This window comes from Phodopus roborovskii, unplaced genomic scaffold (genome assembly GCF_943737965.1).
Source record: "Phodopus roborovskii unplaced genomic scaffold, PHOROB, whole genome shotgun sequence".
Classification (NCBI taxonomy): Eukaryota; Metazoa; Chordata; class Mammalia; order Rodentia; family Cricetidae; genus Phodopus; species Phodopus roborovskii.
In genome coordinates, this window is record NW_026125439.1 from 77,457 (window position 1) to 94,864 (window position 17,408).

A 17,408-nucleotide genomic window follows, 5' to 3' on the forward strand; every position below is an offset into this window, starting at 1 on the left:
ACATACCCTTAGGCATTTAAACAAAAGCAGCTTACATGTGAATTTATCACTTTCAGGTTACTTTTGAACATGGTATGATAGGGACTTCATCTACCCACTCTGAAGAAGACAAGGTAAACACTGCCGTTTTCACTTACAGAGGATGAAGTGCTCAGTGGGAGTGATTACAAATAAGATTCTAGAGAAGAAAAGTCGGCTTTTGAGTAAGGCCGACTATTTACAAACTGCTTTTTCCCACATCAGTCTCGTTACTGAGTTTTCCTGGGGCCTTATTCCTAATGGGAAGCAATGGATCGCAGGCGGACAGAATGGGACGATAGATACCATGGTCTTTTGACAGTGTTCACACAGGCTTCTTCAGGGCTTAATTACCATTTGCTCTGCTATAAATGATTTCTAAGATTTACCGTAACTTGATACTTTCAAATTCTCTGACTTTTAACTCAGTGATTTCTTTTTGTCTTTCCAAATCTCTGGATACTTTCTTCAGTGTGGTCAGAAGTGAGGCCAGAGAGTCATCTTGTTCTGCCACTGCCTGCTCCATCTCGGCCAGACGAATGAAATGCTTGTTGGTAGGCACTGGGACAGGAGACTGTTTTATTAAGTCCTACGAAATATGAATGAATTAGTAGTAGAGAATAGCTGTAATCTGAGACCATGACTTTAAGAGGAAAAGAAGGGTAGGGGAAGAAAGGACGTAGGCTGTATTCTGTATACCAAAATTTAGCCAGTATGGAAGTACAGAGGGAGGGCTGTGATGATGAAGTGATGAGGGGAGCCTTGAGGAGCCGCATGTTATCTTACGGGTTAAGAGAAGGGCCACTTTTCACACATAAAGGACAGAATGACCAAAAGGGGGCAAGTAGGTTAATCCAAAAGTTGAACAATAAATACAAATACATTTATGGATGGAATCTGAAAACAGAGAGTGGACTCATAACAGAGGCTTTGAATTCGTGGTAAAGGGATATAAATATGATTCTACAAGCAGTGACAATTACTGAGGACTAGATTTGAGTTTAAGAAAAATGATCATGTTTTTATGATCAGAGATGTTGTCATGAGATTATTTTGTCAGCACTCAGGTGGGCTATGTTCTACTGTGAGATATGAAGAGGTAAATTTTAAATTAAGCTATCTCAAATCTCAATGGAGAATAGAGCAAAGTTCTCAGAACCTTACCTGGGCTGTCTGCTTGAATTTATTGAGTGAGCTATCAGCCTGTAGTTCTAGTTTGTGATGAAGAGCCTGGAGGTCTTCCTCATGCTTCTTAACAATTTCTCTTTGCTCCTGTTCATAAGAAGTGGGAGCTGTACTATAAATTACAACTGAAGTAGATTCATATTCTAAAATATTTCAGTTATTCTTTAATCTTCTAAAGCCTCCAAGTAAAAAAGATACAATCTCTTCATGCATATGTATGTATATTAGGTCATTATTACATGTCTGCTAGCATGTGCTCATGTTGACTACCCAAGTCTTACATTACAATTTATTCTTAACATTAAAATAACAGGCATCCACCAGCCTTAATTTGTTTCTGGAAACATTTTAAAATACTAAGTCTCTCTCCTACTGTTCTAGAAAATTAGGTCTCCACAGATCACCCCTCTGGCAACATGATTTACCTTCTTGTTTCAATTTTTAGTCATGAATGCACCTGATAGTTCCTTAAACCATCCAGCTTCATTTAGTGTAACAGTAATCTTGTTTACCTCAGCCCATAGGAGGGAGATACATGTATACAAACTGTCAGTTCTACTAACACATCTGTAACCCAATCATGTGAAAACAACAATTCCTAAATAGAATCATCTGAAAGCAAAAACAAACTACCACTTTAAGAGAAAAACAAAACAAAACAAACAAACAAAAAAAAAAAAAAACAGAACGACAAAATACCTCTCTGGCCTTTTCCAGAAGATGCTGGTATTTCTTTAGTACTTCTTCCTTTTGATTTAACCTGGCCTGCATGTTAGCAATGGTTTGATGGGCGATTTTCATTGTGTGGTGAGATTTGGGTTCCAGCTCTTTTCTGTCTAGCTCAGCTAGAAGTTTCTCTCGATCCGCTGTGGCAGGCAATCGAAGCCTCAGTTCATTGATTACTTTGTCTCTTGACAGGACGTTTTGCTCTGCCGACCGCAATGCAGATTCTTTTTCTTTTAGTTTCTATAGCAAAGTCACAATAAATTATTACCATACAGCTTGCCCTTTAAAATGCTTCACATGAATTTTAGTTAGAATTACAAGCAAGCAAGCAGTTTCACTTTATTCTTCACATACCTGTAATAGTCACTCATCAATGAAATTCTATTTATTACATTTTTATGTGACAGTATATTTATTCACATGTATATTTTAATTTGCTTATAAGATATCACTTGTTAGAAACTGTTAGGTTCAACACAAAGTATAATTAATTAACTGTACCTATACCTTGCGATTGAGAACTAGAAATGAGTGACAGTACTAGGACAAGGAAAATGCAATGAAGCCACTGGTTTGATGTGAGAAACGACAGGGCAATAGCAAACTAATGCAGAGGAGTTACTCGAGCACAAGGCTGGGGTTTCCCTCAACATGCAAGTGAATCACTTCTGTTGGCCACACCAAAGCAGAGAAGAGCTTTTAATCTTCAGTAAGATCATAGCAGATATTGTAAAACTATTAAGTTAGTAATAACTTCCCATAAACCAAAAATGTTAAGTTCTTTCCTAAACTGATTATATAGGCAGGATTTTACACAATAAAATTTTCTTAAGTGCACTTACTAATGTTTGGATATAAACTAAAATTTAAATAATAATCAGTTCATATTATTTTATAAATGATTTAATGAGATGATTTGATACCTATTAATCAAATTCTGTACCTAGATTAAATAACTTATTTTGCTACAACTTTACCTACTCAGAAATAAAATGAACAAAGAAACTACTTAAAGGGTATATAACATAAACTAGAAAATAAGTAAAAAATAATAATGAAAACAGCAGTTAAGGGAAGGTAATTCAGAAAATTTTTATTTACCCTTGATGCTTACTTTTATGTTTAGTGTTCCCAAAAGCAAAATACAGTAAACAAATGAATGGTAAGTTCAAATTAACTGTATGGACTATTCATTATCAGCTATTAGAAATAGTATATAAGAATAGAAAAAGAGAGGAACTAGGAACAAATCTACCATTTTATACTTTACTGCCATTTGAACATATTATTTAGAAAATTCCATAAACATACCCAATAATATACCAATCAAAATACAAATCCTTCCAATTACCTCTTCTAGTGACTTGCAAGTGGCTTGTGTTTTAAGAATTGTTCGAATATTCTCCTTAATTTTTTGTAGAGCAATTTCAAGTTGGTTTGGAAGAGGCAAGCTGGGGTCTGGCATTGATCCTGTAGCCTCTTCAAACTATTGAAAAATAACATGCTTTAAAAACAGCAGTGTAGTACTGAGAAAACAATATTATATCTTTTAAATGCATGAAAAAAATCATGAGCCAAAATTCACTTCTCTTTAAATAAAGAAACTCCTGACAATTCACCCAAAGCATACACCTTACAGTTAAAAATATACCTAATTCTGGAAGTAGCAAACACAATTAGTGAGTTTTTTATACCTTTTGCGCTGCACTGAGTATTTCATTTTGCTGACGGTCAAAAATGTCTAGTTGGCGTTCTAGCTCAACTTCTCTTTGATCCCAAGCCATTTGTCTTTCTTCGTGAAACTAAAAAAGACATTTATGTTAGGCACATGCACAGTAATACTGAACATATAACAGGCATCTACACATTTCCTTATTTAACCCTCAGCTTTTACTGTTACTACTATCACTCTTATTACATGGGAAGAAATACAAACTTAGGAGGTCAAGCCAATTTGCCTAAGACCACAGAGGCAGGCAGGTGTGAAGTCAGAATTTCACCCTAGTCATGAATCTACTCATCCATCCATCCATTCCAAACCCGTCTAATAACATGTTTTTTTTCAAGCATTATTTGGGGCAATGCAAGCATAACAATAAACAAAACCTAGTCTCTGTCCCCAAGGAGCTTACATCCCAGGAAGTAAGGAACAGGCAATAACAATTACGTAAGACACTAGGGGATGGCCAACACTATTTAGAAAAATGAAAGCAGGATTCCCCATGTAGGGACTTGCTGACACAATAGACCATTCAATACCAAGGAGCCTTTGCAGTTGCATAGGCATGAAAAGGTATGCGAGTGAAGATCATCAGGAGTGAAATCGTGAGCATGAATAGCTACGATACAGAAGGAAGACCTAAGCACAGGGAACAATCTCCATGGCAAGTGTGTGTTTTCTGAGTGGCATCTGGCTCTCAAGCACATGCTTTTCCTACCCCATGCTGCGTTCTACATCAACAATGACAACAAGCAGAAACTTGCCTGAAGTCAAATAACTTATCAAAATAAAAATTCACTTAGTACGTTTGCTGACATATTGTTTTTTAAGTTTAAGACTTATGTTACACATGAGTCAACTGGAGTTTAAGAAGCAAGAAACAGGCTATTTTGTTTCTTAATATGATGGGAGCTACATTTCATCATAATAATACAATTAAAGGGTAATGACCTGATGTTTATAGCCTTAACACAAGAACAGGAGTAAACAGAAAAGGAAACCTTGTTCTGCTGAACAATTTCTTCCTCGAGACTGCTGATTGTTTGCTCATATTCAGAGATGATATTATTCAAGTACTTGATTTCTTCTTTACCCTTCACTAGTTCTCGATTTAGCTTAAGTTCCTGAAGGCGGAGTTCTTCTATTTTCACATGCCAGTTGATTACCTAAATGACATATACACATAAATGCTATATCATGGTTTTACTGAAATTGGCCCCTAGCCAAGATATATGGCAAAGTTATTTAGAATTCCCAAAGATTATTCTAAAATCTGTACAATATTAAAATAAGTCTTCAAATTATTATTTTATTTATTAATTTTTTTGGTTTTTTGAGACAGGGTTTCTCTGTGGCTTTGGAAGCTGTCCTGGAACTAGCTCTTGAAGATCAGGCCTGGCCTCAAACTCAGAGATCCGCCTGCCTCTGCTTCCTGAGTGCTGGAATAAGGCGTGAGCCACCACTGCCTGCTTCAAATTATTTACAAATACACAGACATCAGTAACATTTCCTTTCAGCTTTTCATGCTGTGTCACTTGTTTATTATTGATACATCGGTACTGCTCTGAAAAATAGAATTCTTTCCCTTGTCTACAACGATGTAGATACTGGTGGCACAATCATGTTCCTGTGTACAGTTTCACACTCATGCCCACAGGAGCGGTGCTGTGCATGCTCGGTCAGCAACAAAATGAAGACAAAACCACGTGAAACACGGGACAAGGATTAGATGGGATGAGGTGGTGGGGGTGAGGAAGAGGAGGGTACAATAAAGTGGGAAGATAAGTGTGACCAGAATCTATTGTGGTATGCACATAAAACCGTCAAAGAATAACATTTTGAGAAATCTGTCCAGTAAATAAAAATTAAAAAAAAAAAAAAAAGAAAATCTAAGTCTAGCATAGAGAAAAGGATTTAACGTCAAGATATTAGGTACTGTTTAATTCTTCCCAAATGATGGTAATAATGAATCTTTAAAAAATAAATGTAAACATCTATGAAAACCCTAAGTATATACAAGGAAGATTGACAAATAAAAACACACACACACAAAAAAAAAAACAAATAATTCAAAGAGAAAATATTTGTGCAGAATAGAAATCAACTGATGACTATTAAGTCATTTAAATTATTGTACTTAATATTTATTTGACCTTTCCTGCTATTCTGTGCTATTACACACAAAAAACGTATTTTTTGCTGAAGATTCTTACTTAGGAAAAGTCCAAATTCCCGATTTATTAAATCTAAGCTAATTACAACTAGTATTTTAAATGCACATTGAACATTTCTCACACAGCTATGTGTGAAGAACGATATTACTACGTAGCACAGGAATGATGAGTTTCAGATCAAGTTTTACCTTTTGGGCCCCCTAGCGTCCTTTAAGGTGCTTATCAACTCTTCTAAGCCTTTTAATTTTAATTCCATCTCCAGTGTTTTGTTTTCCATATTTCTGTGCTCTTGTTGAGAGTTTTTCATTTCTTGCATAATCTTAAGTTTGTCGTTTTGCAGCTGAATCATTGTTTTGGAGAACTTTTCCTGCTGGGCCAAGGGTAAGGCGCCACTGAACTGTCTTCGCAGAGCCTGAATAGTTTGGCGTAGGTGCTTTGCTCTGTTTCGGCCTTCCAGGCGGGCATAGTACAGAGTCTGCTCTTTTTCGTCCAGTTTCTGCTCTAGGCGCAAACTGTAGGCCTCCATCTTCTGCAGTTTAGATGTAACTGACTCCAACTTACCAAGAGCAGTGGCCTCACTAATTTGAAGAGAGACAACATGTTGGTGCAGCTTGGCAATTAGTGCCTTTTCATCAGATTGTGCCTAACAGTAAAAAAAATACACATTTATTTATTAAGTTCAGGTTTTTCAATAAATACATCATGGGTTCAAACTCAAAGTTTACTAAAGAAAAATTTAAAACACTGTTGCAAAGGAGTTTTTTTTTTTTAAACAAACAATTTTTCTTTAACATAATAGCCACCAACTATATATCCAGAATGATACATTCTTAGAATTCGAATTAAATGATAGTTGGAATGGTAGTGTTTTGCTTTTTAGTTCACAGACAACGTTAACATTACAATTCTGGTTTTTAATTCTCTAAAAACAACATGGGATTATGTAAAAAGTTACAAGTATGTACAAGAGAAAATACAGTCAGTAAATATTCATAATTATCCCTCCTTACTGTGTTAAAGGCTCATTAGTTATTTCTCCTTAGTACATTAAATGTGACTGGCAGCTGCCAAATTAATCTGTATTTCAAATAAAAGAGGTTTTCGAGTGCCTGGTGGTGGTGGAGAACGCCTTTAATGCCAGCACTCGGGAGGTAGCGACAGGAAGATCTTTATGAGTTCAAAGCCAGCCTGGTCTACAATGCGAGTTCCAGGACAGCCAGGACAGTTGCACAGAGGAAACCCTGTCTCAAAAAAGCAAAAATAAATAAATGAGGAGGTTTTCTAACAGAAACAGGTTTCTATTGCTGCAACTACTTCTGCTTAGCCTTGCGTGCTTCCTTCAGTGTCTGGGGTGAGCTTAGCCAACAGCAGAGCAAAGGGAGAAGGCAGCCCAGTGCATACCTGGTAGTCCAGCAGCTGCTTTCTGAGGGACTCCACTTCCTTTTCCCTGGACTGTTGTTGCGAGTTCAAAAAATCGACTTGTCTTTTGGCAATATCAGAAATCTCTCTCAGTCTAGAGAGTGATAAAATACTTAAGGAACAACTCAGCAAACACCAAAAGCCCTAATTTTGAGACATCATTCTAGAAAAGCAATCGGTTTATAGCGTCTCTTCTTTGCATCAAGTTCGAAGAGTTCAAGGGTCTCTTCAACTATTTCATGAAACCTAATTCTGTAAGAGACCAGAAAGTGATCTATACTATAACAACATCCCCTACTCGGGGAAGTCTGTCACTTGAAAGATATGCCATCTGTTAAGTCAAATTGAGAAGATGGCTTATGTCGTTTTCCAAATGCAGGTGGTCAGCAAACACTTGCTCCTAGTGTCCTAAGACACTTTTTATTATATTTAGGGAATGGTTGGTCAATCTAGCTAGGCTAACCTGTTGCTACTGCACATTTAAAACTCAATGTAAAATTCCCATTTTAACTTTCCCATTATGTGCTTCACACACAGAATTTTATACTAGAAAGTTATGTTACATATGGAAGGTGTAATTAGTTAATTTACCTTATGATTTCCATAGCGAAGCCCAATGAAAACGTGGGCTTAGTGCTCTAATAGAGAGTGAGTGCTCAGCAGACACAGTGCTCTAATAGAGAGTGAGTGCTCAGCAGGCACTTAGTGCTCCAATAGAGAGTGCTCAGTAGACACTTAGTGATTTAAAGGGGCTGGGCATATTTCCTATGGCCAAATAAAAAAACTTTGACCTCAGTGTCAGTAGGCAAGAGTTCCTGAATTAATGTCTAATGTCTTGCACAAAACCTACCACAGAGCTAGTTTCTAAGACATGAAAATTAAATCAAAATATGAATTAATTATATGTTTACATCAACCTTATAAAAAGGCAAAATTCCTTTCTTTTTTAAAGATAGTAAAACTAGGCAACGAATAAGATGTGGGCCCTATGGTTTTTGTTCCAGCTTTAATGTCTTCTACAGTTGCATCCCTACATTCGGGGTAGGGGAGACATTGTCAATATTATATCACCTGGTTAAACACCAGCCCTGACATTAATCCTCTTATCAAAAACCAGTATAGATATAGCTACATACGTCCATAATTGATCTTTTAACAACAATCAAATGTTGGAAATGTTTGTGTGCACTTACTTAGACACTTCGACTCTGAGCTCCACTTCACTCTTCTCTAACTCTAGAATCCGCTGTCTGTCAGCATCACTCACTGCCTTGTTCACACTGTCAGCTAACTCATCCCTCAACATCTGCTCCACCTTCTGGGCATCCAGGTTGATTTTGGTAAGCTATGGAAAAGCAACAACAAAATATTCCTCAGGACACTTGAAACAAGCTTGTTTTACATGTCAGTCCCAGTTCCCTCACCCTCCTCTCCTCCCGCCCTCCCCCCCTCCAAACCCCATCCCATCTCCTTTCTGCTGCCCAGGGAGGGTGAGGCATTCCATGAGGAGTCTTCAAAGTCTGTCACATCATCTAGAGCAGGGCCCAGGCCCTCCCCCATGTGTCTAGGCTGAGAGAGTATCCCTCTACGTGGAATGTTTTTGAAAGCAGAGATTTTTGTTTTTACTATTTTACCGCATACTATAGTCTTGCTCCTAAACAAGTTCTAGAGTGTAAAAGACAGTGAGTATTTTTTAAACAAAGAGATGGGATTGGAAGACAATTTGCTTTTTAATAAACAACATCCTTCTGTTCATTAAAATTAATACCATGACACTGGCAAGAAAGAATTTGTTTATAGAAACAAATGGTTTAATCTAAAGCAATTCAGATTTTAAAACATTTGTCTGTATATCCATTACATGAAATACAAATGCTTTATGCATATGCTACCTCAGAGACAAAGTTCTTAATACTCCAATATCTACTATCACCAATTCTGTCTAGTTATATGATAAAAATTATATCAAACCTCAGTGAATTTGGTTTCCAATTCAAAATTACGTTCTTCCATGTGTTTTAATGAAGTCCTTACGTGTTCATACATTTTCTGACAGTGTTCAGCCCTCTGCCTTTCATTTAATTCCTTCATCTCCAACACAGTGATTTTTTTTGAAATAGAAACAATGTCACTATTTGTCATTGATTTCCTTGCCTTATCCATGTTTGATTCGTTTCCTGTATGTGATAATACATTACACAGAAGAGAATTCAGAAAAGGTATTAAAAAAAAAGTAGCATAGTTCTATAGCAAGGAATGAACTTTTTGTATTAAGACATGTCTGCATTCTTCTCATTATTTATTCCTACATGTCTGATGCCTACCCATTTATCTTCCTAGAATAAACAAATGACAACAGAAACTCTATGTTGTCAGATAATCTTTTTATGTACTGTGAAAATGTGTCTCTGTTAAGGCACCTCCTGATTGGTTTAAGAAGAGCTGAATGGCCAACAGAAAGTCAGGAGAGGCTAGGTAGGACTTCCAGAGAGAGAGAGAGAGAAGGAATCTAAGGTGCCAGAGGTTTGCCAGCCAACACGGAGGAAGTCGGGTGTAAGGTACTGAGGAGAGGTAACAAGACACATGGCAGAACACAGATGAATATAAACAGATTCAGTTTTAAGAGCTAGTAGAACAAGCCTAAGCTAAGGCTAAGCTTCCATACTTAATCAGAAGTATCCATGTCAATATGTGGGAGCTGGCAGCCAAAAGGAAGTCCAACGTCAACTATGAGATTACTGAAACACCAATGTGAAGGTCAGTGCAGAGCAGAGCTGTCATTGGTTGGAGGGTGTAACAAGTGGTGATCGAACCGCCTGTTATGGAAAGGATGTTAACTACATGGGGGCAATACAGGATAGATAGCAGTGCCACTTTGGACATGTAGGGTCAATGACTTGATTTTTAATGTTACCAAGCACCAAGTTCAAAAGTAAAGTCTGAAGTTATATGACTCATAGATTTTACAAGTATAATCTCAAACCAGGAGCATTATTTTGGACCTTATATACATGTAATATCAAACACTATCAAACTGTAATTTTTATACAATAATTTTATATATAATAATATGGCAAGTCAGATATAAATGAAGGTAATCTTTGTAGCATTCTAAATAATGGCAAAAACAAAACAAAACACCCCTAATACTTTGTAACACAAGTTCCAATTGGTCTTAATAAAAAAAGCCCAGAGTCAGATAATAGGGGATGAAAGCTGAAAGATCAGAGAAGCATCCGGCCACTACCTCTACAAAATCCTCCCACCGAAGAGACTGAGTTCCTGTCTCGATCTGCCTAAATTCCTATCTCCTTCAAGCCATCTCACTTCCTGTCTATCTGTACAGATCTCCTGAGTGCAATGTTTAGCTAGTGGCTAACTCTGCCATTTGATCATCAGGCAAGCTTTATTTGTTAGAGTATAAACAAGATACCATCAAAACACTTTACTCATAATCATTCAAATAATAGGATACTATATGAGTTTTTATAAGATAAATGATTAAGATGCAGAAATACTTTGAAAATTTATTAAATTGATATAGTATATAACAAAGTATTTATTATTTAAAGTATTAAAATATAAAACACACATAAGAAAAATGTGACAATATATTACTGCAAATGTAGGCAATAAAAATTCTCAAATTTTCTTTGATAATTTATGCTGATCTTTTCATTTACAGGTATCAAATTATAACATAAATTTTGCACTCAGGAAAACACATATTTCAAAATTATCACTTGGTTTTGTCGTTAAAATACTTCAAAATAACTAGTGTCTAACCACAAATTTATAATATATAATTTTACTAGGGAAAAAAAAATCTCATGTGAGAACTATAAACCAAGCACCCAGGATATTAATCATCATCAGTATATTAAACTCCAGGATACAGTTCATCTTTTTAAATCAAGCTATACCAAATTATACAATAGAAAAGGAATTTTCAGTAAAAGAATCACTGTTAGACACTAATCACTTGAAATTATCTGAGTCTTAAGACTTACCTAATTTAGTTTCTTGTTCCCAGGCTTGTTCAATGGTATGGAGTTTTTCCTTTGTAATCTCTAGTTCTTTACTTATAACATCCATTTGTTCTTTTAAAGATGCATTTTCACACTTAATAAAATATAGACATTATAGATGAACTACATGGCAATGAGGATGACTTTATGTATTAATTCTTAAAAGTCACAACCTACTTTTTTAATTTAAAATTTTAAGCTTTATTATAAGAGGCAAATCAAAAATCACACACTGAAATTAACTAGATCCAAAAATATTTTCTTAGAAATTATAATTTCTCACATAACACACACAAATAATATTCAAACTCGTGTATATAATACATCTGGCTCTAGACTTCAAAGTATTAACCTTTGCCACTAAAGATACACCTGCTCATTTTAACTAATAAGGAATACTTTCACAAATTATTGCTCATTTGCCTCATTCATACAAGCACTAAAGTGCACATCCCTACACATCTGCAACAGGTGCTAGATGTCAACAGTAAAAAGCAATAAGCACAAATCCCACACTTCACAGGCTTCTCCATTTATGGTCCGTGTGAATGCAAGTGTGGTAGAATCTCCTGTGCTAACTTCTTTTTGCTGTGGTAAAATGGCCCATCATAAAAACAATTAGGGGTGAGCTTACTGAAGTCATGTAATTACAGGGTACCTTCTATCATTAAGGAGAATGCAAGGCAGGAAGTCACAACCTCCAGTCAAGAACACAAGTTAAGTGCATGCATCCTTGCTTGCTCATCTCAGCTTGATGTCTCTGCTCTTGCATAGGTAGAACCCACCTCACAGGTAGCGGTTACACCACAGTAAGCAGTATATGCCCATATTAATAAAGATAGTTAAAACAATTCCCCCACAGACATGCCCATAGGCCAGCTCACCGTTGATAATCCTTCACTGAGACTTACAGTCCCTAAATTCCAAAATCTACAGTGCTAGGCTTTTAATTTTGCTTATTGTTGCTGAGGTCTTCCTACACCCAATCTTTTCCCAATTCAGCCCCATTTTCCTTCTCCGAACCTTTAAACTCTTGTCTTGCTTTAAAGCAGTGTTCTTGACCTCCATAATGCTGCGACCCTTTAATACAGTTCCTCATGTTGTGGTGACTCCCAACCATAACATTATTTTTGTTGCTACTTTATAACTGCAGTTTTGCTACTGTTATGAATCATAACACAAGCGCCTGTGTTTTCCAACGGTCTTAGGCCATCCCTGTTAGGTGCCAGTTATGTGAGTGAAAGGATTTGGAAATTAACCTCTGTCCCACTACCCTCCTGTTCAGTCAGTCTTCCTTCCCCACAATGGACTCTTGTTAAAAATCATGTTTTCATACAATACATTTAGATCACAGTCTCCCCTCCCCCAGCTGTCGTTCTTAGTCTCTCAGAACCATCTGTAGCAGGGTGACTTTGAGTTCTGATATCCAGAAGCTATGGCAAGAATAAAATGATTATTTTATTCGCTAAATTTTGCAGGCAGCTTTGTTACACTGCAATTTGGGAGCATGGGCATTTAACAAGCATTTTGAGATGAATCCATTATACTATTTAAGTTAAAACACGGATATTAAATTACAAGGTATATGAACTTTTAAAGAAAATGTTATTTTCTTTATATATATATATATATATATATATATATATATATATAATTAAAAATAAAATGTACAGACACACACGTATTCTGTGGTGTACACATGTGAGTGCAGGTGCCTACCGAGGACAGAGGTAGCAGTAGCCCCTGGAGCTTGAGTTATAGGCAGCTGTGAGATACCTGACCATGAATGCTGGGATCTGCACTCAAGTTCTCAAGGGCACCTGAAACTCTAGCCTACGTATATCCACATCTCATATACATTTACTAATTTTGAGGAATGGTTAAAAAAAAGTTCTTTGGGAAAACAGAAGAATTAAACTAAACATTATTCATTGAAGGCAAACAATATCCTCAGCAAGTAAAAGTTGTTGCTATGCAAGCTTGACAATCTGTGTTCTATCCCAGAACCTACCATAAACTGACTAGAGCAAATTACTTGATATAAACACACATGCAAACTAACACCAAACACACATAGATACACACACACACACACACACACACACACACACACACACACAAATAATAATAGTAATAGTAAATAAAATTTAGATAACTAGTTAGTATTGAAGATTGAAGATGGAGTTCAGAGATTCAGTTCTTGCCTGTGTTTGATTTTTAGCAATATGAAATAAGGAAAAAAACAGCTCACTGGTAGCTAACTGCAGATTTGTCATTGAGAGCTTTGTTAATACTAGAGAAATAGAACAAGGACATGGAGAATGGAAAAAGGAAATTATTACTACATCTACACAGGCAGAATTATCTTTAAATAGTAACATAAGCATCTTTGGTTTTCAGCAAAAGCAGTAAAAAGTAAATGGATCATGAATATTTCTAGACAGTATTAATACATAATGAAATGCAATATCTAATTTACTCAGTGTTTTCCCCTAAGCAAGTAAGAGCTTGTAAACTAACCAAATATTTCCTATTCCATGCTGTGGGAAGGGATCTTAAAGGAGATTAAGCCTAAAGACTTAACTTCTACTGAGAAGCCTGTAGACATATCAATTTCTGAGAAGCCTGAAGACATATACCTCAGTTTCTACTGAGAAGGCTGCAGACATATACCCCAATTTCTGAGAATGTCAAAAACTGGAAATTGCTTATTTAAAAACAAAACAAAACAAAAAAATGTAGAGAGCTAGGCTGTAAAGAGCACTGGCTGTAATTGTCAGTAACTCCAGCTCCAAAGGATCCAATAAGCTTCCTGGTCTCTGCAGGCATCGATATACATTCAAGAAAAACACCCATACACATAAAATTTTAAAACTCTCTTGAGCCAGGGAAACAGCTCTGTGGCTGTAACAGCTGTGCAGGGTGAGGACTAGACCTGGGATTCCAAACATCCGTGTAAAGGCCTGGCAAGCACGGCAGCACCTAACAGTCTCAGCACTCAGGAGGCAGAGACAGGAGCCCCAGGGCAAGCAGGCTAGGGAAACTAGCTAGAACTGGAAAACTTCAGGCCCCATTTTACTAAATAAAAAGTGAGAACTCCAACATCAAGCCAGTATTCCATTTACATGCAAACACATACACCCCAACACACACACACACACACACACACACACACACACACACACACACACACACCACCACCACCACCACCACCACCACCACCACCACCACCACCACCACCACCACCAAGGAAATCAAAGGAAGGAGCAGGAGACAGAAGAATGAAAGATCTGGACTATGTACACGAATAGTCTAAAGGCGCTTATGACCTCCCACCACTCTAGTCTCTGTGTGATGTGTGTGAGTGTAGGCACACGTGTGATGACACATGTAGAGAACCAAGAACAATTTCTGGAAGTCTGTCACTGCCATTTCCTTTGCAACAGGCAAGACATTTTCTTATTGTTTCTGTCTCTGCGCTGTGTATTTCAGACTACCTGGACACCAGCTTCCCGGCAAGACAATTTTCATCTCTCTATCTCCCTCCTGGCTATAAGAGAGATGGTGTTATGGGTTCATAGAGGCTTTTTTTCCCTCCATAATGTTGCAGTTATCAACTTGACAGAATCTATAATCAGCTGGGCGGGGGATGGTCCCTGTGGGGGCTATCGGTATTGTATTAACTAATGTAGGAAAGCCCATCTTGACTGTGGACAGGATTACTTCCCTTACTGGGGGAGATGACTATATAAAATGGAGAAAGCAAGCTGAGACACAGGAAGCATTCATTCACCTGTGCCTTGACTGTAGACATGTGACCAATTGCCTCACACTCCTGCTATGCTGATTTTCCTCCCGTGATACTCTACCATGAACTGTGAGTCAGATAAACCCTTCTTTCTAAACTTGCTTTTGTTGCGTGATTTATTACACAAACAGAAAAGAAACTAAAATATATGCGTCCCACGGATCCAAATTACTTGCAGGTAAAGTGATTCTACATACAGAACCACCTCCTTCATCGCCACCCTAATTGTCAGTATTTCTAAACCATAAAAGAACGGGGATTTGGAGAGCTCATGTCTAGGAAATGTCATTAATAATGCATCCACAGTCAAATAAACCCATCATAAGACACCAAATCTAGGGCTCTGAGATCAGGGTAAGAAAAGAAAGGAATGGGTGCTGAAGAGCATTTCTCCCTTTAATTACACGTGTTCCACGAACAAAGTTTGGCTCAGCTAAATCATAAAAGATACATAAAAGGATGACCTAGATAAAGTCACCTTTGAAGTTATTTGCAATTATAAATAGATAGTAAGTTACATACAGGTATATGCATTCATATGCTGGACAAACCACAATTAGATTATACCTATTACCATTTCTCCATTACAATTAAAAACATAGGAGCCAACTTTAATCACTTGAAATCAGTAAAATTCCTATGGACCCCAGGGTACCTTCAGTGTACAGTGGGTAGTTAACAAGGTTCAAAGATCATCCACACTCACCTCTAGGTGTTCTAAGTTACTTGTTCTTTGAACAAGCATGTTATCTTTCTGTAATATGTCCCTGTACTTAGTAGTTAGTTCATTGTATTGTCTATTGGCTAGTTCTAGTTCAGACAAAGAAACACTATTATCTACAACTTTCTGGAGAGCTGCAATTTTGAAGGTAGCCATTTCCTGAAACAAAAGATACACAGAGTTAAATTTGTGCATTTTTCTTTTCTGGTAAAGCATCTTTTAAGAAAGATAATTTCGCTGAAAGCAGACGTATTTTAAAGCCATTTGAAAAACATATTTCTCATGTTATTCTTTCACATAGGAAATTATATTTGAAAAATTTTAATTATCAATTTAAATGAGTTCTTTTACAAACTGTCACAGTAAATGAAATACAATTAATTTCAGAAAGTATTAATAGACTGCAATCATTCAGAAGTCATCTTTGGATGCTTGCCTATTTTAAATTTTAGAAGATTAAAATCAATTAAACATTTGACACTGTGACAAAATCACCATGAACTAAGGGAACCGTACATCTTAGCTCTATTTATTTTCCTGAAGTCACACAAATTCGTGATGAGAAGGAAAGATCAAAGCACTCCTACTGTCTTTACGGTGGGAAATACACTTCAGGAGAACTTGGTACCCTGGCCAATGACAAAAATTTCTCTACTTTCAAAATAATGTAGCAGCACTAATAATATGAGACAGACATGAAAACCCATAGCAGGTAATCATCATAAATGCTAAAGTTAACTGGGAAAAATAGCAAAGGATCCTTTATTTATATCATGGTAAAAATCTTACCAGTTACCACTTAAAAATGTAGACATCAATTAAAAATGATGTAATTCCCCACCAAACAACATCTAAACAGATATGCTTTCTTTTGGAATAAAATAACATAGATGTATTCTGGCTAAAATTGTTTAAGTTGAGTCAAATCAAGGCCTCAGAGCTAAACTTGATAAAATCAAATCAATCAAAGCAAAACAGGTTGCTGCCTTCAGAAATTCGGACACATAACTGTCAAATCCAGTAAGTGCATTACTCATGATCAAAGCCTACAGCAACTAAAGAAGACTTAATATAGCATGCACAGTGGGAAAATTAGGGAAATAATATTATTAAAATTATATAAACAACAGCTTTCTACTGTAGAGATGTATGTTAAAAAATATTTATGGAAAAATGTCTGCAATTTAAGTCTTCCTACAAAAATGGATGGAGTAATACAGCAAATGTCAATAAGCATTAACCATAAATCCTGGGGATGGATGTGCATGAGTCTTACTGTCTTCAGACCCAAAAGGTTCCTGAGCCCCCCTCCACCCCCAAAGGGCAGAAATACCTTAAATCTTTGCAAACTTCCGATTTTTTCAGTAACCCGGCTTCCATTGATATTAACTCATTCTTGTGCTTCCCATTTTCTTTTCTGAGCTGCCTCTCCATTTCCACTAAGGTGGTATACTGCCTTATGAGGGACTTTTCATTCACTTGCAAAACAGTGATTTTCCTGCTGGCTTCTGAAAGCATTTTCTTCATTTCATTTGAATCCATCTGAAGAGCACTGAGCAAATTCTGGACAAACAAACCACTGGCGTTACTAAGTGACTCTAGCAGTCCT

The 17,408-nt window shown here is 36.7% G+C and overlaps 1 protein-coding gene across 1 annotated transcript in view; it reads right to left on the minus strand.

Annotated features, from left to right (window-relative positions):
• LOC127215314 (centrosomal protein of 290 kDa-like) overlaps positions 1-17,408 on the minus strand; it is a 73,627-nt gene that overhangs the window by 28,116 nt on the left and 28,103 nt on the right. Inside the window, 15 exon segments of the mRNA XM_051175685.1 lie at positions 408-607; positions 1,183-1,290; positions 1,903-2,169; positions 3,281-3,415; positions 3,624-3,731; positions 4,651-4,815; positions 5,202-5,256; positions 6,012-6,466; positions 7,225-7,336; positions 8,436-8,587; positions 9,214-9,419; positions 11,253-11,364; positions 15,785-15,958; positions 17,133-17,170; positions 17,173-17,362. Of these exon segments, the coding sequence (XP_051031642.1) occupies positions 408-607; positions 1,183-1,290; positions 1,903-2,169; positions 3,281-3,415; positions 3,624-3,731; positions 4,651-4,815; positions 5,202-5,256; positions 6,012-6,466; positions 7,225-7,336; positions 8,436-8,587; positions 9,214-9,419; positions 11,253-11,364; positions 15,785-15,958; positions 17,133-17,170; positions 17,173-17,362 (2,477 nt within the window).